Raw genomic sequence first — 23,090 nt, 5'->3', positions numbered from 1 at the left:
ATCAAAAATATTGCTTTGTGCTTTAAGTTTGTACTTTCTCTTTCATAGTGGATTCACTGCTAAACTGATGTGATCTGAGAGAGTGAAGAGTGTTGTTATTGTTTTCTACAGGTTGTATGATTGTGGTATCACAGATGAAGGTTGTGCTGCTCTGGCCTCAGCTCTGAGATCAAACCCCTCACACCTGAGAGATCTGGATCTGTCTGTGAATGAACTAGGAGACTCAGTGAATCTCCTCTCTGCTATGCTGGAGGATCCTTACTGTAAATTGAAAAAGCTGTGGTAAGATCATCTCACTGATTGTCAAACATTTTTGTCCTCAGTAATGTGTCTTTTAATATCAATTCCAAAACTTAAATAAGTTTGTAAAACATATGTTCAGTAAAACAAATGTTCGCTAAACACTTGAGATGCACTGGTAATTTGTATAGAAATATTATTGCGACAAAGTTTGTAGCGGGAACCAGCAGATGTTTAACATGAATTAACATTTATTGACATAAATTTGGTAACACTTTCTATGAAGCCCGTATTTATAATACATTATAAGGGTATTCTTAAGGCATTTATAATGAATGCATAATACATTATAAAAAAAAAAAAAACCTGACAGTTATAACAACTCATGAATAATCATAACAACAATTAATAGTTAACAATTATAATATAATAGACTATAAGCAACTTTGCAACTACATGTAAACTAACTATGTACATTTTGGGCTTTTTTTAGAAAACAAAAATGGTTCTATCTACAGAAATCTATGGAACACAAAAAATTTGAAGCTCAACATCTCAAAAGTGCTCAGAATGTAGATAGAACCTTATAATTCGAAATAGCAATTATCATGTTTCAGAGCGAAATTCTGACATTGTTCTTAATTTTATTAATTGTAATGTATTAATTAAAATTTATTAAATATATGAATCTAAAAATGTGTTGTTTAGCACCTTAGCAAAGCTACCTAAAATGCAGTGTATTTGATTTTCTTTAATTTTATTTCAGTAAAAATAGCTGCCACTGTTGTGCAATAAAACATTCAAAACTGGCTCATTAAAACAAATGCACACATAACTACGGAGCTCCGAATATAAGTCGAATTAACAGTTTGTTTCTATGATGTCAGCAGGTTTTTTTTTTTTTTTTTTAATTAAATTATTATTTATTAATTTTAAGCAATAATAATTTTTAGAATTAATTACAAAATATAATAATTCATTTCACAATTTAGGCCTGCTTGGAGGCAGACGTGGCCTAATGGTTAGAGAGTCAGACTTGTTGAGTCTCAGGTCCGGCAGGGATTGTCGGTGAGGGGAGTGAATAACCAGTGCTCTCTCCACCCTCAATACCATGACTAAGGTGAAACCGTTGAGCAAGGCACTGAATCCCCAACTGCTCCCTGGGTGCCACAGCAATATGGCTGCCCACTGCTCCGGATGTGTGTTCATGGTGTGTGTGTGTGTTCACTACTGTGTGTATGCACTTAAATGGGTTAAATGCAGAGCACAAATTCCTAGTATGGGTACCATACTTGGCCACACTTCATGTCCTTTCTTTTCCTTTCCTTTCCTTTCCTTTCCTTTCCTTTCCTTTCCTCCCCTTTCCTTTTTTTCTTTCCTTTCTTTTCCTAAAATGAACCAATTAACAAAGGAATGAATTTGTGGCAGTTAAGCCTAAACAAGAGAATGAATACTTAATTTGTGGACATAATTTAAACTAAATGAGAAAATTAATTCTTAATTCATGGCCATGATGTTGGCCTAGCATAAAAGATAACTATTTGTGGCTGTGATTTTTGTCTGCATGTCATGATCGGGGCTCCGTACAGCAGAATATAACCTTGGCCTACCTGTTTATCTATTCATTTATTATGGTATGTAATTAGCTCACCTTTTGCACTACCATGTTTGCTGAGCACAGCCTCGTGTTTTCTGGCAATGTGCTGCTTCAGATTCTATTATGAATCCTTGCTAACTTTCACCCACACTCTATCTCGGTTTCTTCTCCCTGCTCATTCTTAACTTTGATCTTTACTTTACATTTGTGATGCGATTTGGGAAAACCCGTTGGATGTCGCACTGGGATGTTTTCAAAAAATAAGTACTTTTTTTTGTCAAAATTTGGTTTTCATTAAATAATTATTCTATAACATCTTGTCTATCATCTCTGAAAATATCTTGGCAAAATTCAGTTGTTTAGTGCAGAAAAATAGCGATTTATTGCAGCAAGCAGAAATTACTGTGTCACGATTTAGCTCAAAGGGAAATGTATATAAATAATTACAATTAATTATGATTAATTACAATTATTTATATCAGCTGCCAGTAGTAACTGTAGCAGAATTAATTTTCCATCAACTAATCTGTTCGCCCAGCGAACATTCAGTAAAATTGTAAAATCAACTCTAAGAAATGATATTTTCTTGGCCACAGAAAATAACTTTCTTAAAGTACCATTGCATTAGAGCATGTAGCTCGAATCGGAATCGTAAAGGGACATTAATTTGCAAGGCAGAATCAGAATCAAAACTCATGTAATTTGTGCACAATAGTTTATTAACGAAGGACTAACACATAACTAATCTAAACAAAAAAACATGAAGTCACTCATACATGGGGGGATGGTCAGTGAGAAGCAGTTAGAGAGAGAAACAAGGACATGAAGCTATGAAAGAGTCAGTTAACCACCTGCTGTGAAACCATCAGTGTTATCTACAGCTTATACTAAACCTCTGTATGTTTAGTTAAGTGTACGATACTTGCATTGCCTTGGTCGTCGAACAAGTGTCCAAATGCAGTCTCTGGTGAAAGATGGTTTGGAGCAGTGGTGGGTTTTGGAATTGCAATCACGTTCTTCCGGGTCTGAAGAGTGACGAATTCCAAAGATGTTCTGACTCAATGGTGACTGGGAGTTTCTTCCCATGTGAAGGTGAAGAAGAACCAAGAGCTGAGAGGGACTCAGCTGAAGTCCTGTGATCTTTGAGGAATTGAAAGACAAGGCCGCAAGGCCTGGCACGTGCTTAGGGAAGTCCTGAAGAGTTCTAGCTCATCTTCTTAGGTTCTAAAAGAACCACTGACTGGCTGAGGCGAGTCATGAAGATGAATTCCAGGGTTGAGTGGAACTGTCTGGCTCTTTGTGGTCGAGAGCCACAGCTCTGTAGGTTGGGCCTGTCGGGCCCGCCGGGCACGCCCTGTGCCGGCTCCCCGTGGGTTCCTCCACACGGGCAGCAATCGGAAGATGTTGCAGACGAGTGAAGAAGAGGGAAGAAGAAGGAAGAACAAGGGAGGCGGTCAACCGTTTGCCTTTAAGCTCTCTGGAGGCTGCGCCTCCAGGAGGTCCGCGAACCAATGGTAACTTTCACCTTTGAAGGGAAAGTTTATGACTCTTTGTCTGTGAGCATGGTATTTTGCATATGTAATTCGATTGGGTGTTGATGCAAAAACTACTAAGGTTTCTTAAAACACTAACATGTTGCAAAGGTATCAACATCTAATTTACACCATCTTTTAGATCATTAAAACACGAACTCAAAGAGTCCAAGCATAACATAGGTGGGTTACACTACTAGTCATCTATCAAAATACATGCATAAAACAGTAGAAAGACAAATACAAATACAACAGACAAAATTAGAATACAATGCAGTAATACTGTACACAATGACCTGGGCTATGTGTGATAGGAAGGTCAAAGAAAGGTTTGTCTGTGAATGAGTAGGAAAGAGTCCATTTCTATAGGCGTTGTGTCTTTCCTATAGAGAAATGTAGCATGGGCAGATGTACATTCCTTGAAAGCAATAAAACCTGTGGTATCAGATCGTTGCCGTGGCAACTAAGCCCTTTTGGGGTGTTCGTTGCTTTGGGGGAGTTTGTCTCCAGAGCTCCAGCATGTAGCTGGCCTGTTGTGTTTAAAGACTATTTGTTAAATGTAACAATTAATGTATGTCTGATTGGTCCAGACGCTACAACTGTGTCTTTCTCTTATGTTAAGAACGCACTGCGGAAGTGCTTTCTCTTTACATCACAGAAACAGTTATCCTACCGTAACATATTTAATAAAGGTGTATCAATGCACATTCCCTGCCAGTCCTGTGTAAACTACGGCACGCAAAGTTTTTTTTATTTATTTGTTAATTTTTTTTATATCGTGAGATAGCAGAGCACAACAACACAATCTGAAGTACTGTAGCTGCTCGCTTAAACGATCTTACTCATCTTAATCTGCACAATCTTGGTGATGTCAGTGCCCTAAAAGATGTTATAATGGACTGTTTCACATCCAGAGATGAAGGATCGTATGATTAATTTACTAAAGAGGAGGAGTCCGATGACAGTCTGTTATATTCGCAGTGCACAAACAGTTGCGCTGTGCTCGCTTTTCTAAATGTAAACTACAAGGTAGGCGCATTGTTCATGCTATCGAATAGTATTGGGTTTGAGTCTGAGTCTCTTAACCACTCGAGTCCGAGATGAGTCCGAGTCCAAAATGGGCAGAGTCAGACTCAAGTCTGAGTCCCAAAAGGCTGAGTCTGAGTGGAGTCAGAGTCCAAGGAAACAGTACTGTTTGTCCCAAACTCTGTCCTGGAGGGCTGGTGTCCAACAGATTTTAGCTCAAATTAGCCAGTCGAGTCCGAGTCTAAAATGGGCCGAGTCAGACTCAAGTCTGAGTCCCAAAGGGCTGAGTCTGAGTGGAGTCCGAGTCCAAGGAAACAGTACTGTTTGTCCCAAACTCAGTCCTGGAGGGCCGGTGTCCAACAGATTTGAGCTCCAGCCCCAATTAGACACACCTGAACCAGCTAATCAAGCTCTTAGGCATACTAGAACCCCTTGGCAGGTGTGTTGAGGCAAGTTGGAGCTAAACCAAGGACCAGGACCAAGTTTGGCCACCCCTGTTTTTAACTTTTACAAATAGAAAAACAATGTTAATTAAAATGTAAGAGAAGCAAACTTTCATTAGATCTTGCCATTTTGATTTTTGATTTCATGCCATCTAATAATTGGTGTCCTGCTCTGCTTAGAAAACTTAAAGTCATGTAACAGAAGTTATGGCTGACTTATGTATTGTGACATATTTCAGAATGAAACAAGTTTTAGAATGTGAAAATGATACAAGCAAAATGATATATAAATATGTTGATCAAAAAATACAAATGAAATAGTATTTATAAAAATTTAATCTTTTTTTTTAATATAATTTTTAGTTTTTTAAAGTTTCAGATCTTCTGACTTTATCTAAAGGCTATTACAGAAATAGCCTACTACAGACATTTCATGAAGTAGGGGAGAGCAGGGCACAACCTAACACTTGAATTTCTCAGTTTGTGTAAATCCATGTGTGGTTCCGAGTATAATTTTTTATCCACGTTAATTTCACACTCGTCTTGTACAAATATGTCACTTTGTTTCATAATTACAGTGTATACTTTTTCCGTTATTTACCTCAAAAAAAAAGGAAGTGAAAAGTGACGACATGCCCTGTGTGTGGTGTACATTGTAACATGTGAGGGGCATGTTGTAACATGACCATATGGCAGCTAAAAATGTTATCTGATCGAATAAAAAAAAATATATACGACAAACTAAAATATTTTGTCAATAAAATAAAATTATTAACTTTTTCAAATAAAATAATGGCGTTTTTTAAGAATTAAAAAAATATCTAACTTTAAAGGGTCCAACACATCGCAATGTGTGCAAATAGATGAAACACATTCAGACATTCCAAAAAAAACAACAAAAAAAAACACTCCCCTCCCTCCAAACACAGCTCTCATAGAACACCAGACACATAAACGAGCCAAAATGCTTTACATTTCTTGAAATAATAATTTCTCAACATTAAACATCGATTGTCAGTCTTTATTCACCTGTTTCTTGTGATTTCTTTTTAAAATCTGTAAAAGTAAATAGTGAAAAATACATGGCTAATACCATAGAATAGCATAGTTTAATATAGCAGGGCAGATTGTAACGCAGTGTTACAACGTTCACATCAGTGCGACTGGAATATAAAACTGGTTAGTGTCTTCTGCTGTCTTGCCAAGCATTAATAAACTATGTAAACTGATAAGTAACAGATTGGCATTTAAAATAATAGCAGATTTGTCTAATTTTAAATGAATACTAAAAACTGAGAAGCAAAATTTACTTCAGCCAGAAATTTACTTTTACTATGGTAAAATATATATTCTACGGAGCCCCTTAAGGGACATGGTGGTGAAAAAAAAATCAGAATAAGTGAAAAAAAAATTCAGGGTGGGAGGAAAAATATTTTTTACGTTCCCTCGCAAAACTTTTCTGTTCTCTCGCAAAGACTTTTGCATTCTCTCGCAAAGATTTTTTGCGTTCCCTCGCAAAACTTTGCGTTCCCTCGCAAAACTTTTGCGTTCTCTCGCAAAACCAGTTGAGTCCGGACAAACACTTCCTGTTAAATTTATGGCTTATAGTGGTTTCTACAGCTTGTAGTGGTTCCTAGCTTGCATGTTCGCAATTTAGCGATTCATAGAGTTTGATTTTGAACTTGGACTCAAGTAGGCTATTATATAAATACATCAAGGCACGATTTTGGGACATTCTAAAATGTAAAACACTGTAGAACCAAATTCAGTACACACCTTATTAATAAAGCATACAGACAAGCAGAATAGACAAGTATATAAACGTAACCCGCTAAATTGCACGTTAAGCGTATCCCCCATAGAAAGGAAACGCTTAATTAATGGGCTAATACAGTATAAAAGGCCGAATTCAGTATACAGTTTGTTAATAAATTTTAAATGTAGGAAACCAGGGTAAGCCCCGAATATGAATAGACAGCTCTAAATTGCATGTTAAGCGTTTTCCTCCCATAAAGAACACGCGGCTTTATGAAGACGTTGATTAAAAAAAAAGACCAAATATGGAATTATTAAAAATATATTCTATGTACCTGCAAGCAGATGAGCCCAGAATATGAGCTCATAGAAAACCGCGCTTAACTTGGCTTAATATAAGAAGACAGTGATATAAAAAGCCAACATTTTATATTTTATTAAAAATATACTACAGGCAATTAATGAAGTAATCCATTAAGCCAGTGGTTCTCAAACTTTCTACAGTGGCGTACCCCTAGCGCATTTAACATTCTTCTGAGGACCCCCACCGCAGTCACCTTTTCCGTTATGATATTTGCCCCCTTCAATTGATTTACATGTGCATTTTTTACCGTTAGAGAGGTTAGAAGTTTTTCTAGCCTTATCAGCTGTATGTCATTCATATCATATTCTTAATATTTCATTAAGTGTATTAATATAATAAATAAAGCAATAAATAATGGCAAAATGAAGTGATACTTGTAGATTCAAACGAAATCGCCAGTAGGTGGCGGCTTGTCACTGTCTTAATAAGCAAGGCGTCGCGTCATTCATTCATTCAATAACTAAGCAAATGGTTGTAGTTATGAATGGGTTATTAATCATGGACTCTCCGAATGGTTCAAAACTATTATTATTTCGTTGTAAAATATAACAAACATCATTGACAAGATTGTGTTTAAAATGTAGGCTACAATTAAAATGTCACTTAATATTATCCTTTTTGTTGAACTGCTATATAAAATCAATGTTGCATTTGCAGTCGTTTGGATATTGCATTCTCGTATTTTAAACGTGAAAAACAATAAATCGCAAAGGGTATTTTTCTGTATGAAAGAGAGTTTTTATATTTCAGCTATTTGATCGCGCCGGCGCCTCAAGCGCACATATTCATTGCAAACAGCGCGGCCTGTTTATTATTAAAATAATACACAGAATCACCCAAACAGATAAAAAGTTACACTAGTCAGTTTAAATAGTCTGTATTAGTCTGTGCCATACAGCGTGAGCAACGGTTCAATCCACTGCGGCACATTTTTGTTCACTATGTTTTTTTTACATCGATATTGGAACGTACAAAGCCCGGTTAATTTAACAGTTTAGCTGCAAATACACTGCGAATATGGAAACATTTAGATTTGTGCTGAAGGAGAGCGATACGTGAGCCCATACTTTGTTTCACTTTAAATTATTTCTTTTGGTTTATTTATAACTAAATAAGCTTACACCTATAGTATTATATAATATACTGCATTATATTATATTTATTCATTAAAAATGAATAAGTTATAGTTTTTTGGTTTTGGTTTTTGGTCTGTTATGAATACAGTTAAATTGAAAGGATTTGTTGTGGAGTGCAGGGAACTAAAATAGGCTATGTGTGTTTATAATGTTGGTGTTATAACATACGCTGTAGGCCTGCTGGTAGTATTATTTCTGAATAAAATGCGACTAATAGTCTATGCAACTTATTTGTATTATTTTTCCTTTCAAAAACTTACAATTATGTTTTTTTTTTAAACAAGCAGCAAACAAGTTAACCATAGTTTTATTAAAAATAAAACCAAAAAACCATGGTTACTATACTTAAACCATTGTAACTACAAATACCGTCTTAATTCGTCCATTAGCCTCCCTTAAGCGTTTTCTGTAACCTAAAGGTTTTCTGTGGGGAGAAAAAGCTTAACATGCATTAGCAAGTTGCATTTATGACTATCTGCTTTGTTGAGAGTAATGCTAAGGGTATTAATATTAGAATTGTTATTAGTATTAATAGCATTTATTAATACCGAATTGGGCCTCCGCTATCACTGTTTTAGTACATTAATCCACATTAAGCGTTTTAGAATGTTCCAAAATCTTAAACTCTAAGCAATTCAATGACTGTATTTCTATAATATAAAAACTATATAAAACTCTTATGAACCGCAAAGGTTTTGTGAGGGAAAGCAAAGTTTATCGTGGGAACGCAAAAGTTTTGCGAGAGAACGCAAAAAAAAAAATTCCTCTCACCCTGAATTTTTTCCACCCACCCTGATTTTTTCCCCACCACCATGTCCCTTAAGGGGCTCCGTAATATTCAGTGATATCATCAAAAGGCTTTTGAATTTTGGCACACTTTTTTTCACTCTATAGTGTTGCTATGGCAGCTAGTAAATACTGTTAATTTGGTTATGCTAGCGTGTGTCAAAATATTTTAACCACGTGTGTTACAATTAGTGTGTGCCCCGCGTACCCTTAATGTAAAAATAAAACACTGCAAAATCTTCACTGTATACATTAAAGGTGATTCATATAAATGTTAATAAGTGATTCAGTGAAGAACATTGAGTGATTTTCTCTTTTTCTTTTGTTGTTTCATTAACATTTATAACACGGTCCGCGGTGACAGGTTTACCCTGCTGTCGCTTTAAGATCTGACGCACAGATCAAATATTTTGATGCATCAGTATTTCTCCCAGCTGTTCAGGTTTATTTAGGACAAAAACCGTCTGCATTTACATCAGTATTCTGAGACGAGCATGTGTGTAGCAACAGAACCTAATAGAATTTAAGCAGGAGAGAACTTGGTATTCGCACAGTGACCCACTGAGCAAACGACGTCCAAACGACGTCATTTCAACGTCTTTGTCGGAATATAGACATGATCTGCACGTCGGGTGGACGTCTCATGTTTGTTGGGAAGAGGCACGTTCTGTGAGCGCGATTTGAGTGTGCACATAAACCCGTCGGCTTTCAAGTAGCCTACTGGACAAGACTTAAAAACGCATGCAAATACTGAATATCACTTTCGTGATAATACATTGAGTCAGTGATATTTCCTGGACTCGGTTGGACTCTGAATATTTTCCAAGTCCGAAAGGCTAGAGTCCGAGTCAAGTCAGAATAAAAATGCATCCGAGTCCGTGACAAGTCCGAGTCCGCTAAAAAATGTACTCGAGACCAGACTTGAGTCCGAGTACCCCAACTCTACTATCGAAACATACAAGGGGTGAAAAAACTACGCCCATGATGAACCACAGAAAACATATGGTAGTCTGTTTGTGTAATGATGCAGTATAGTGCTCCTGATTTGACAGACAGCTCTCGTTAAACTTAAACCCGTTTTTCTCAAAATTCTGTTCCTGAAAATCATAGCTATCAGCCAACTTAAGATAGCCATAACTTTTATGTCCAAGGTAAAATTTCTAGATCACATCACATTTATGTATAAGGCTTACAACTTTGTTGAAACAATATTTGGACTCCATAACTGCTCTACTATTGCTGCCTATTTCAGAGATTCTCGATCTCAAATAAGCAAATCACCAAAGGGCATTCTGGGTTGAGTGAATGGTGCTGAGCGTTGAGTGAGCGAAGCAAAATCTTTAGAAAGACGCTCTGCCCTCCTAAAGAAAAATTACTAATCCACTCCACTCACAAGCTCTGATTGGAATATTTGTAGGCTTAGGTTAAGATTAGGGTAGGTAGAATGTTGACGTACTTGCAAAGTTATTTACAGTCAGTATGTCTATTGGTGGACCATCAAAATAATTAAGCTCATATTACAGTAAAAATAGTTAAAAGAAAATGAATAACCTTTTAATGCATTATGAATACAGGCTTCATAGAAAGTTGTAATGTTGTTGGATGCATTGATGACACGCATATTCCTATCATCGCACCTTTTGAAAATGATTGCTGTATGTCAGTAGGAGGGCCTATATTCATCTCTATATTCATCTGTAACTATCCCCTCTTCATCTGTCAGTGGTCCTCCCTTCATTTTGCGAGACTCTTTAAATGACTTTTTGCTGTTGGCTGAGTAGAAGTCAAATATTAATTTTATTACCCTAATTAAGAAATGTAACAGGTTGGAAAAGTTGTGAAAAGAGCATTAGACTATGTGTAAAAAGCTGCTGCAGATTGAAATAGACAGTGAATGATTTTTATTTACGTCTTCTGTCTATTCAAGCAGATTCAACCAGTTATGTAGTTCCAGGTTGAAGGCGTTTGTGATGGTTGAGTCCTTGAGCTTTTTTGTTCCAAATGGTCTACATCTTACAGAATATTTCTTATGTCACTACAAAACAATGTTTCACATGACACTTTGTGTGTCTGTTTCGTCCTAAAGAACATAACAGCTTCAAAACACCACCAATAAGCATCAACGTTCATAAATCTCATTTATTGTTTTCTATAGGTTGAGTGATTGTGGTCTCACAGGTGAAGGCTGTGCTACTCTGACTTCAGCTCTGAGATCAAACCTCTCACACCTGAGTGACCTGAATTTGTCTTGGAATAAAAAAGTAATTCCAATGAATCTACTCTCTGCTTTACTGGAGGATCCTTACTGTAAACTAGAGAAACTGTGGTAAGATCATACATGACTCTCACACATGAATCACAATATAAAGTATATTTGAAGTGTTCAGCTGATTGAGCTGTAAATGATTAAACACATAAGCTGCTCCTCAGTAACAAGATACTGCAGGGTTGAGACTCTGAACACTTAAATACACACATTCACATTAAATTAAAATTTCAAGATGTTGACTTTAAACGGACTCAACACAGAACTGAGAAAGAACATGCTGGATTCATTCTTACTGTTCTTCACATTACTGCAGTCTCTTTTTTCATTTTTGTTTTAATTGTATAGTCACAAACACGCACAGTTTTGTTTTTGTGAATTGTGGGGACCTTCCATAGCCTTCTATTGTTTTTATACTGTACAAACCATATTTTCTATCACCCTACACCAACCCTACACCTAAACCCAGCCCTCACAGGAAACTGCACATTTTTACTTTCTCAAAAAACTCATTCTGTATGACTTATATGCCTTTTGAATTATGATTACACTCATAATTAACCTTCTCCTTGTAATACCTATGTCATACCCATGTCATTATTCAAATTTGTGTCCTGATATGTCACAAAAACACGCACACACACAGATCACTAGTCCATACATATTAGTACAGATCTAGATAACAGAAAAATTCAGTTATGAGGTATAAGTAGTGACATCAAAACACAGACATTTTGCATAAAAATGCAGATATAATGCAATTAATAGTATTTATCCTATTTGAATGATACTTTACATCTTAAAGGGGTCATCGGATGCCCATTTTCCACAAGTTGATATGATTCTTTAGGGTCTTAATGAAAAGTCTTAATGAAATACTAATACTTTGTTTGCAGTACCACATTCTACTAACAGTAAGTTAGATTGTCATTGTGTTCTATGATGTGCAACCGGACACCTCTGCTAAAAACTCAGAAAAAGTTGTTTAGTGCTTCATGACCCTGTGAAAATGGGTTATTAAAGTCTTTAATTATAATGGGCACTGCTAAGCTGATCTGATCTGAACTGAGAATGAAGAGTGTGTCATTGTTCTCTACAGGTTGAGTGATTGTGGTGTCACAGGTAAAGGTTGTGCTGCTCTGGCTTCAGCTCTGAGATTGAACCCCTCACACCTGAGAGAACTGGATCTGTCTCGGAATAATCTAGGAAATTCAGTGAATCTGCTCTCTGCTGTACTGGAGCATTCTCAATGTAAACTGGAAATATTGTGGTAAGACATGTCCTTTGTTAATGTTTGTAAATGTAAATTCTAAGACTAAAATCTGTTTTTAAAATAAATGTTCAGTAAGTACATTAAATCTCAACACAAATGGACAGCACATATGATGTTCATTTTATTATTTTTTATTACATTACCTGCTGCTCCTGTTTTTGACCCGTCAACCATTTAATGGATCTTCAGTTGCTTCTGGTAGTTTAATTAATACTGAATATTCAGATAGCTAACATTAATGTGTAAAAATGAGTCATTGCCGCATTGACTTACTGCAGAGGACATCTAACTCAGAGGTTTAGAGTGCAAAAATGCATAAATACACCCTACATATCAAACAATCTTTTTTATTTTTTGTGAACTTTTGTAGAGCGCCACACCACACAAAAATGAACCAAACTCAGCAGCATGTCCCTTAGTCTGTTTCTTTCGTTTTGTTAATCTGTTAATTAAGTCAAATATATTTTGCATATTTGTTCCTTTTGTATATAGACTATGATTTGATAAAAATAGATTGTTATTTTTAGTTAACCCTTTAACTGTCACCGTCCACTCTGTGGGACGCCTAAGTTTACTTCACCCTATTACAAATAAATCCTAATCTAATCATGACAAACTATACATCGTTAGAAAGGTCTAAGACTCCTAAATAGATATTTTACCATATTTTTGTGTTACAAATTATGTAGGAAAAGTAAGTTCTATGTTTCCTTTTTCCCTTTCACACTTTAGATATCATAAGAAATTATATATCAGTTCAAAACTTAAAATCTCAAAATTCATCCTTTGAAAGGCATTTTAAAATCAGACATTGCATTACCATAAAAAAAAATTTACATTAAAATCATATTACAAAATGTTTTCATTCATGAATTATAAAAATTGAAGTCTGGATAGTGCATTTTTATGTCTGTGTTCAAAAATAGGAGTGACAGTTAAAGGGTTAAACATTATTTCTGTTGCTTGTCTGCACTCGTCTGCCTTATTTTTTTTCTCTTCTCCGACCCTGCAGTTTTCTCTGTTAGCTTAGTGTTAGTGGCACCAGTCCAGGTGTATCTTCAGTTATTCCTGCTGTTTCTCAATGTTGAGAGTTCGGTGTTGCAAATAGATTGCACTTGACTATGCGTTCTTGTCCTTTTCTTTGATGAACTGAAAATAACGGAAGTAGGGCCTAGGGCTGTAGCTGGGGTTTGTGGTGCAGATTGTAACCATGGGCCCCTGTTTGAAATTGTTTAATTTGTATGTTTTTCTGTTTATTTATTTGTACTATTTACACAATTTTTGCATTGTTTTTTTTTTTAATTTGTAGTTGTCCTGGTACAGAAACTAAATAATCAAATAAGATAGCAATGTATAGTCTTCACTGTATAAATAAAACTATGAAGTAATTCAGTCAAAAGCAAAGAGTGTTTTTCTCTCTTTCATTTTCTTGGATTAACATTAAGGATACCGACAGCAGCTGGTAAATCAGGCACTTCAAGAGACAATGCGTCTGATATATTGATACACATTTGATTTAATTCTCCACTGTTTACGGTCACTTAAAACATAACTGACAGTGTTTTTTAGGATATTTATGTAGTTATTTCTACATAATTTTCAAGAGCAAGGAGAGGCAAATCTAAATATGGTGTTCAAAGGCTGTGAGACGCGCCTCTGTGTGTGGATGCTGTGCACAAAGAACAGAGTGTGGGTGTTGAATTAGGCTCTTTTACCTTTTTTGTTTATTTTTTTAAACTGGAGGTGTATTTGTTTGTTCAGGTGTAGGAGGATGCAAAGGAGAGCTCGGTTCGATGTTTGCTTAGTTTTTCTGTGTCTTGTGTTTGAATGCTTGAAACTCTTTTGAATGTTTAAATTGGCAAAGCTTAAAAACACATGCAATTGATAAGTTTTCATGACAACGCACAGGAGTGACCCATAAATTGTCATGAGTTTCTTTTTAGGCTGGTTGAAGTGTGTTCATCACACACAGAAGCACATTTTAAGAACATATAATAAATCATGTGCTTGGGTAACACATAAACAGGCATTTGAGGACTTGTACAGCAGTTAAATTGGTGCATAGCAGCAATGCACAAGTCTGAGAAAGATATAGATAAGATTACATGCATTAAAAAACTGGGTAACACTTTCTATGAAGCCCATATTTATAATACATTTTAAAGGTATTCTTAAAGCATTATAATGAATCGTAATTATATAAGTATATAGTGTAAAGTCATCTGTTATGTGAAATATGGCTCTAATTGAATCACCATCACAACAGACAAGTTCCACAATAGTCATGGCAAATGAAATCACAAAATACTAAATGCACACCTGCTACATGTATAGACCCACATTGTTAAATATCACCACTGAGCATCAAAATGCATACATTTTATTAATTTTATTTTTATTTCATTATTTTATTTTATTTTACTTTATGAACAACAAATTGTGTCATTGTTTTCTACAGGTTGAATAATTGTGGTGTCACAGATGAAGGTTGTGCTGCTCTAACTTCAGCTCTGAGGTCAAATCCCTCACACCTGAGAGAACTGGATCTGTCGAGGAATAAACTATGGAATCCAGTGAATTGGCTGTCTACTATACTGTCTCCTCCTCAGTAAGATCATATATGACTCATGAAACACAATGTAAAGTATAGTGTTCAGCTTCTTTCTCAGTGGCATCAGTTCAGTAAAAGTCAAGACATGCAGCTGTGCAATACTCTTAGTAGGCGGCAGGACAGCCACGAGTTTTACAAATTTCATCCACCACACCTTTGACCTTTGAATTTCATCCACCACAGAAATGGCCTCATATGAAGCAGCCCTCAGTGTCAGCATAGTAGAGGCTGCTACCATGAGACCTAGAGGTCTGTGACGTGTTTATCGAAACATGATGGCCTAGCTTAAAGTGGGCCAAACACATCAAGTTTACGTTTATTTATACAGCGCTTTTTAACAAAACAGGTTGTGTCAAAGCAACTTTACAGTATAGTGTGTCAATAATGCAAAAGTTCCATGTTGCAGTAAAGTCTAATATTAGAATTTATTAGCGTAGATGACTAATATTAGCGTAGATGCTATTCTTCTTACGATGTAATGAGTACATCAGGTGTTATGGGAAGTGTTCCTGGTTCCAGTTGACCTAATTAATGCAGCCTAATAATCCTTTAACAGATTTAAATTATAGAAATATGTTAACGTGTTATGTGTAGGCCAGGTTAAAGAGATGAGTCTTTAATCTAGATTTATACTGACAGAGTGTGTCTGCCTCCCGGACATAGTTAGGTAGATTGTTCCAGAGTTTGAGTGCTAAATAAGAAAATGATCTGCCACCTGCGGTTGATTTTGATATTCTACATATTATCAAATTGCCAGAGTTTTGAGAACGCAACGGACGTGAGGGACTATAATGTGATAAAAGCTTGCTCAGGTACTGAGGAGCTAAACCATTCAGGGCTTTATAAGTAATTAGCAAGATTTTAAAATTTATACGATGTTTAATAGGGAGCCAGTGCAGTGTTGACACAATTGGGCTAATATGGTCATACTTTCTGGTTCTAGTAAGAACTTTAGCTGCTGCATTTTGGAACAGCTGGAGTTTGTTTATTACGTGTGCAGAACAACAACCCAATAAAGCATTACAGTAATCTATCCTTGAGGTCATAAACCCATGAATTAACGTTTCAGCATTTGAAATTGAGAGCATAGGTCGTAATTTTGATATATTTTTGAGATGGAAAATTGCGATTTCGCAAATGCTAAGTGGCTTTCGAAGGAAAGATTGCTATCAAATAGCACACCTAGGAATTGACAGAACAGCCATCAAATATTTTAGTGTTTTAGGTTATTACACGTGGAGGTTTTAGGTCCAATAATTAACACCTCTGTTTCTTTCAGAATTTAGGAGTAAGAAATTACTCATCATCAAGTTTTTTATCACAGCTACAAATTCTGTTATTTTTTCAAATTGGTATGTTTCGCTGGGCCGCAAAGAAATGTGGAGCTGAGTATTATCAGCATAACAGTGAAAGCTAACACCGTGTTTCCTGATGATATCTCCCAAGGGTAACATGTAAAGCTTAAAAAGTAATGGCCCTAGTACTGAGCCTTGAGGTACTCCATACTGCACTTGTGATCGATATGATACCTCTTCATTCACTGCCACAAATTGATGGCGGTCAGATAAGTACGATTTGAACCATGCCAATGCAATACCACTAATGCCAACATAATTTTCAAGTCTGTTCAAAAGAATGTTGTGGTCAACAGTGTCAAACGCAGCACTAAGATCCAGTAGCACTAACAGAGAGTTACAACCACGATCAGATGACAAGAGCAGATCATTTGTAACTCTAATAAGAGCAGTCTCAGTACTACGATACAGTCTAAAACCTGACTGGAAATCCTCACAGATACCATTTTTTCTGTAAGGAACATAACTGTGAGGATACTACTTTTTCTAGTATCTTTGACAGAAAAGGGAGAATCGAGCTTTGTCTGTAATTAATTAATTTGTTGGGGTCAAGTTGTGTTTTTTTTTAATGAGAGGCTTAATAGCAGCCAGTTTGAAGGTTTTGGGGACATATCCTAATGACAATGACAAATTTATAATATTGAGAAGAGGACCTATGACATCTGGAGCTTAGATGGAATAGGGTCTAACATACATGTTGTTGGTTTAGATGATTTAACAAGTTTATACAATTCTTCCTCTCCTATAGAAGAGAATGAGTGGAATTTGTTCCCCAGGAGATCTATAGCACACTATCTGATGCGATACTGTAACTGATGATAACTACAATTTTATCTCTAATAGTATCGATCTTGGAAGTAAAGTAGTTCATAAAGTCATTACTGTTATGCTGATGGGAAAAGTCAATGCCTGTTGGTTTTTTATTCTTCATTAATTTAGCCACTGTATTGAATAAATACCTAGGGTTATGTTCATTTTCTTCTAAAAGAGACGAAAAGTAATCAGATCTAGCAGTTTTTAAGGCTTTTCTATAGGATAAGGTGCATTCACAAGCGGTACGAAAAAACTCTAGTTTTGTTTTCTTTCAGCTGTGCTCCATTTTCCAGGCTGTGTGCTCGTTGTACCACGGGGTCAGACTGTTTTCTTTCATCTTCAGCATCTTCAGCAAAGGAGCAACCATATCTAGAGTGCTAGAAAAGAGAGATTCAATAGTTTCTGTTACATCATCAAGTTTTTCTGAGCTATTGGATATGCTGAGGAATTCAGATAAGTCAGGAAGATTACTTACAAAGCCATCTTTTGTGGTAGAAGTGATGGTTCTACCATACTTGTAATAAGGAGTTGAATTTACAGTTTTAGTTATCTGGAGTATACAGATCTGAGATATCATCGCTTTGTTGCAGAATTTCAATGCCATTAACATCAATTCCGTGTGACAGTATTAAATCTACAGTATGATTTCGACAATGAGTAGGTCCTGACACATGTTGTCTAACCCTAATAGAGTTCAGAATGTCTATAAATGCTGATCCCAGTGCATCCTTTTTGTTATCAACATGAATGTTAAAGTCACCCACTATTAAGACTTCATGTGCAGCACTAACACTAACAAGAAACTAACTCAGATAGAAAATCAGCAAATTCTTTAAGAAAGTCTGTATGGTGCCCTGGTGGCCTGTATACAGTACAGTACAAATGTCACAGGGGATTTATCATTAACACTTGTTTCTCTGGATAATGTTATATGAAGCACCATTACTTCAAACGAGTTATACTTGAAGCCGTTCCCTGAGAAACACTGAAAATATTACTATAAATTGTAGAAACACCTCCCCCTTTACCTTTCAGACGCGGCTCATGTTTATAATGGTATTCTTGGGGGGTAGACTCGTTTAAAATAATGTAATCATCTGGTTTTAGCCAGGTTTCTGTCAAACAGAGTGCATTTAGGTTATGATCAGTGATCATATCATTTACAAAAAGTGCTTTTGTAGAAAGAGACCTGATATTCAGTAAGCCAAGCTTTTATCATTTGTTTCTCTGTATTATATAAATTTTTTTATTTGCTGAACAGGTTTTTTGTATTTCTAGCTCGGGGAATAGACACAGTCTCTATAGTATGATATCTAGATGAAAGGGTCTCTATGTGCTGAGAATTAACTGATTTCGGTGACGTGAGGTGGCTAGCAGACAGTCGGTTTAGCCAGTCTGTCTGCTTCCTGACCTGGGCCCCAGTTAGTCAAGTGCAAAGTCTAAGACTATGTGCCATATTTCTAGAGAGAAGAGCGGAACCCTCCGCGTATCTCGTCACCACGGTAAGCAGGGAGGGGACCAGAGCAAATTAGAGTGTCTGACATCAAGTTGCAAGTTCACACACATCTTTAACATTATTTTTAGTGATCTCCCACTGGCCGACACCTTTGCCAAGGTGTCAGGCACTCTGGCTCCCAGTAAGCATTGGACTATGGTGGCTGGTTTCTCTATTTTCACGTTCCGTACAATAGAATCACCAATAACTAGAGCACTTTCATCAGGTTTCTCAGTGGGTGCATCAATGAGTGGGGAGAACCTGTTTGATGTTCTGATCGGAACGGAAGAGCTGTGTTTTGACCTGCGACTGTGCTGTCTCACAGTCACCCAATTGCCCTGCTGCATAGGCGAAGTAACCGGAACTGAACAATGTACAGGACTCCCTGAGCTAGTCGCATTCAAAGCTGTGTCTGAGGCCGTCACATTCTTACTTTCCTCTATTCTCCTGAAGTCTGGTGGTGTGACAATTTCCCCAGTCTCACTAGCTGTTGCTCATCGGTCAGAAAGCTGGTGATCCACTGACAGGTAGAGCTAGGAACAGAGCACTGGGTTAATTTGGTCTAGAGGAGTGTTGGGATGATGGTGTTGAATATCAGTCTGAAGTCCACAAACAGGATCCTCAAATAAGTCCCTGATTTGTCCAGATGCTGCAGGACGAAGTGCAGTCCCATGTTCATCGCATCATCCACGGACCTGTTTACTTGGTAAGCAAACTCCAAGAGATCAAAGTAAGGGTCCAGTGATGTCCTGCAGATAACATGTTCATGATTCTGTCTCCACTCCTGAAGACATCTTCTTTGGCCTAATGAAGCTGTTTGAGTTTTGCTGTGAATCATGGCTTATTGTTGAATGTTAAATAAGTCCTGGTAAGAATGCATATATCTTCAAAGAAGCTGATACATGACGTTACAGAACTTGTGAGCTCATCCAGATCAGTGGAAGCAGCTTCAAAAACACTCCAGTTAGTGGAAGAGTTTTTGTTGGGTAGAGCGCGGAGATTCGCCAGGTAGATGCTAGGCAGTGTCATTCTAAAGCCATGTCAGAGCTTGACGACTGCACCGGGTTACTTCCCACACCTGCACGTCTTAAATTGTTGCTCAGCCAACTACAATGCTCAGCAAAATGTCTGAATGATCAAAAACCAGTAGAAGATTGTGTGGTGTGTTCTGCCGCATGTTAAACAGTTCATCTCTGGTAAAAACTGATCATGTTTGTGAAACAAAAAAACAGGAAAAACTAACAAAAACAGTACAACAACTCGAGAGCTCCACACCGACGTGGCTATCTGCGTCGCCATCTTGATTGTCATCTACAGTATGTACAGTAGCACCTTGTGTTCATTGGAGTCTGAATGAACCCCAAACATCCAAAACTCAAACCTTTTATACAGTTACAATTTACTATCCTTATATAATGTAATGTAAATTACGTTGCTTCTGATGTAACAGCTGTGGTCTGTCCCACACCCTTTCCTGTTTTATAATTGATGAGTTGCTCAGGATGTGATCACCCCTAATGGTGCAGAATCAAAATAATATTTGATATTCCTCTTCTTGATAATAATTAAGCCATTTTGGGGAATGAGCATGATCTAACACAGGGGTGCCCAACCCTGTTCCTGGAGAACTTTCCTGCAGAGTTTAGTTCCAACCCTAATCAAACACACCTGTCTGTAATTATCAAGTGCTCCTTGAGATCCTAATTAGCTGGTTCAGGTGTGTTTGGTCAGGGTTGGAGCTGAACTCTGCAGGAAAGTCAATCTCCAGGACCAGGGTTGAGCGCCGCTGATCTAACATCTATTGCGGTGTGGATTCTGGTTTGGGCAGTCTGTAGATTTTTTTTAAAAAAATCCCGAATAATATAGGGAGATTTAGGAAAGAGATGTTATTATAGAGACATTATTGTTTCTGATGGGTAAGCACAACTCATCACAATGTCATTGCTGTTGTAGAGTGATGGAAATGTATTGATATTAGGGATGTCCCAAGCTGATTAAGCAATTTTTTAACTGATCGGTATCAGCTCTCTTAAGCCTGATCCACTGGTGATTCTTTAGCTGTCATGTCGTTGTCGTGGAATAGGTGGCGGTATGTACTTTCAACAGTCCACCACCTTTAAAATGAAAAAAAAAAGATGCTCAAATGTGCATGTGTGGCACACAAGAACAATGAGGCCTGCTCTAGCGCATCACACACGTTCAAAATTCCATGTTTAGAGTATCTGATGTGCACTTTACAGTAATACATTTGCTATTTACATTTATCTGCTGTCAGACTGAGGCGTCGTTGTCATAACGGGTTGCTATGGGTTGCGTCTTGCTTTGGACTTGACTGATAGACTGGCATTCGCAAACTTAATGCTTTCTAACCATATCTCAACTTATTTCCCCTTTATGTTTTATGTTGCAATTCTGCTTATTGTACATATAAAATACAAGAGGTTTATATCGGTAGTCCTATATTGATAATTCTGACCATACTGTCTGTTTACAATGTCTATCATTGTAACATGTTTACATCTACCTAAGTATTTATACAGTGTGTGTATATATTGGGAGAAACTGTGTATTTTATTATTAGAAGATATATATATAGTAATATAGTGGATATGATGATAGATGCCCCTTTTTTACTTTTGAGTCCCTGCCTCTAAGAAAGTCTCTGCACACCCCTGGTTACATTGGATTGATTTGAATAATTTTAATGTTCTTGAAATGTGCACTAAAAAAATACAAGTATCGGACTGGGACTCCGATTGGTGTTGGTACATCACATATTAGCACAAAAAAACTTGACATTTTGAGCACTCAATTGACAATGTTTTGGTTCGGAGACGCTTGTTGGTCCAATTAAAGAAAGTAAGGACTTATCTCATGTCTATTGTCTTGACCCCACCCATCTTGTTTTTCTGATTTTTGGTTCATTTGCCCCACCTGTGTGTCCCTCGTTACCCTCCTCATTTGCTCCCTACTTATTCTCCTTGTGTTTTACAGTCCGGTGCCAATTTGTCAATGTATCGACCCTGCTCATGTCTTGCCGTGTCTTGCCCTGTCCAGCTGTGATGCCAGCCAGCTAGCTTTTTCCCTCCTAGGGGTAGTTTTTGTTGCTTGTTTTGTTTATTTATTACTAATAAAAAGCCCATTCTCCTGCACCACTGAGTCCTCACCTCTTCCCTGCAACCCATACCCTGACAATATCCCAAAATTACGAGTTTCTGGCTATAAGGCTAAATGTGTGGGGATTTTGCAATCAGTGCTTTAATTTTTAATTCCTTCAGAACTAAATAGGTGTTTTGATGTTTTCAATGGGCTTTTCAAAGCAAATGACATTATGTTTATCATAAAATATGTTATCCTGTATTAATTGAATTTAAAACTGACTGCTGATGCTATGCTGAATGACTCAGCTCTCATAAACAAATTATGATCCAATACATATTGCTACTGATAAAACTGTACAATTCACCATTTTTTTTTTTTTTTTTTTTTGACTGTTAAACTGATCTGAACTGAAAGTTTGAAGAGTGTGTCATTGTTCTCTACAGGTTGAAGTTTCTCTTTGATCTGAGGGATGATCCACATTATAAACTGGAGAAACTATACTATTGTGAGTATATTTGTATATAAAGCCTTTAAATTGACACAGATTTGTGTTTTGGAGAATATAAGATAATTCAACTTCATTTTAATCTCTGTTATTTAAACTGTTTAATAAGAGTTTAATTCTGTTGTTGGATCATGAATGAAGAGACAGGGACTCTGGGGTGGAGATGAAGAGTCTTTTATTACTGTCACTTTCTAGTAAAGTATCAGATGGTATCAAGTATGTAGCAGTAGCCAAAAAGTCAGTTTTTTTTTTATCTTTGCTGTAGTGTGTCAGTAGGAAATACGTATGTAATAGTTTACATATCCAAACATTCATTTTGCCATTAATTATAATAAACCATTGAGATTTTTGTTTGCACAAGCAGTCTGACAACAACAAGTGCTCCATACAGAGATCTGATCTCATTATCATGCAGTCTGTCTGGAATGACATGAAGAAACAGAACAAACTGAGACAGACTAAATCCAGAAGAACTGTGGCAACAAGATGCTTTAAGAGACCTACCTGCAAAGCTACCAGAAAAAACTATGCGCAAGTGCACCTAGGGCAAAAACTGCTTTAAAAGCAAAGCATGGTTACACCAAATGTTGATTTATTTAAGTTAATATTGTTAATTGATAACAAGTTAATTGATAATCTATTTGACATTATTTTTGACAGCATCCTCATTTTACAGCATTTTTACACTGTAAGAGCCTAAAACTTTTAACAGTGCTGCAGCTTTGCAGGTAGGTTTCTTGAAGCGTCTTGGAGACTTTGCCACAGTTCTTTTGGATTTAGTCTGTCTGAGT

General features: G+C 36.7%; 1 protein-coding gene across 8 annotated transcripts in view; it reads left to right on the top strand.

Annotated features, from left to right (window-relative positions):
- Positions 1 to 22,625, top strand: part of LOC127160836 (NACHT, LRR and PYD domains-containing protein 3-like) — a 40,389-nt gene extending 17,764 nt beyond the window's left edge. For 3 of the 8 annotated variants that reach the window (XM_051103487.1, XM_051103484.1, XM_051103490.1), the window contains 6 exons: positions 112 to 282; positions 11,035 to 11,205; positions 12,245 to 12,415; positions 14,877 to 15,026; positions 19,339 to 19,398; positions 22,238 to 22,625. In XM_051103487.1, the coding sequence (XP_050959444.1) occupies positions 112 to 282; positions 11,035 to 11,205; positions 12,245 to 12,415; positions 14,877 to 15,026; positions 19,339 to 19,398; positions 22,238 to 22,319 (805 nt within the window). In that variant the 3' untranslated portion in view covers positions 22,320 to 22,625. The other 5 variants (XM_051103488.1, XM_051103486.1, XM_051103485.1 and 2 more) reach the window with 5 other exon arrangements.
- The last annotated feature ends 465 nt before the right edge of the window (positions 22,626 to 23,090 follow it).

The sequence above is a fragment of the Labeo rohita genome, unplaced genomic scaffold (assembly GCF_022985175.1).
Source record: "Labeo rohita strain BAU-BD-2019 unplaced genomic scaffold, IGBB_LRoh.1.0 scaffold_469, whole genome shotgun sequence".
Classification (NCBI taxonomy): domain Eukaryota; kingdom Metazoa; phylum Chordata; class Actinopteri; order Cypriniformes; family Cyprinidae; genus Labeo; species Labeo rohita.
The sequence above is the reverse complement of the archived record's forward strand: the minus strand, read 5'-3'. Positions and strand labels throughout refer to the sequence as shown.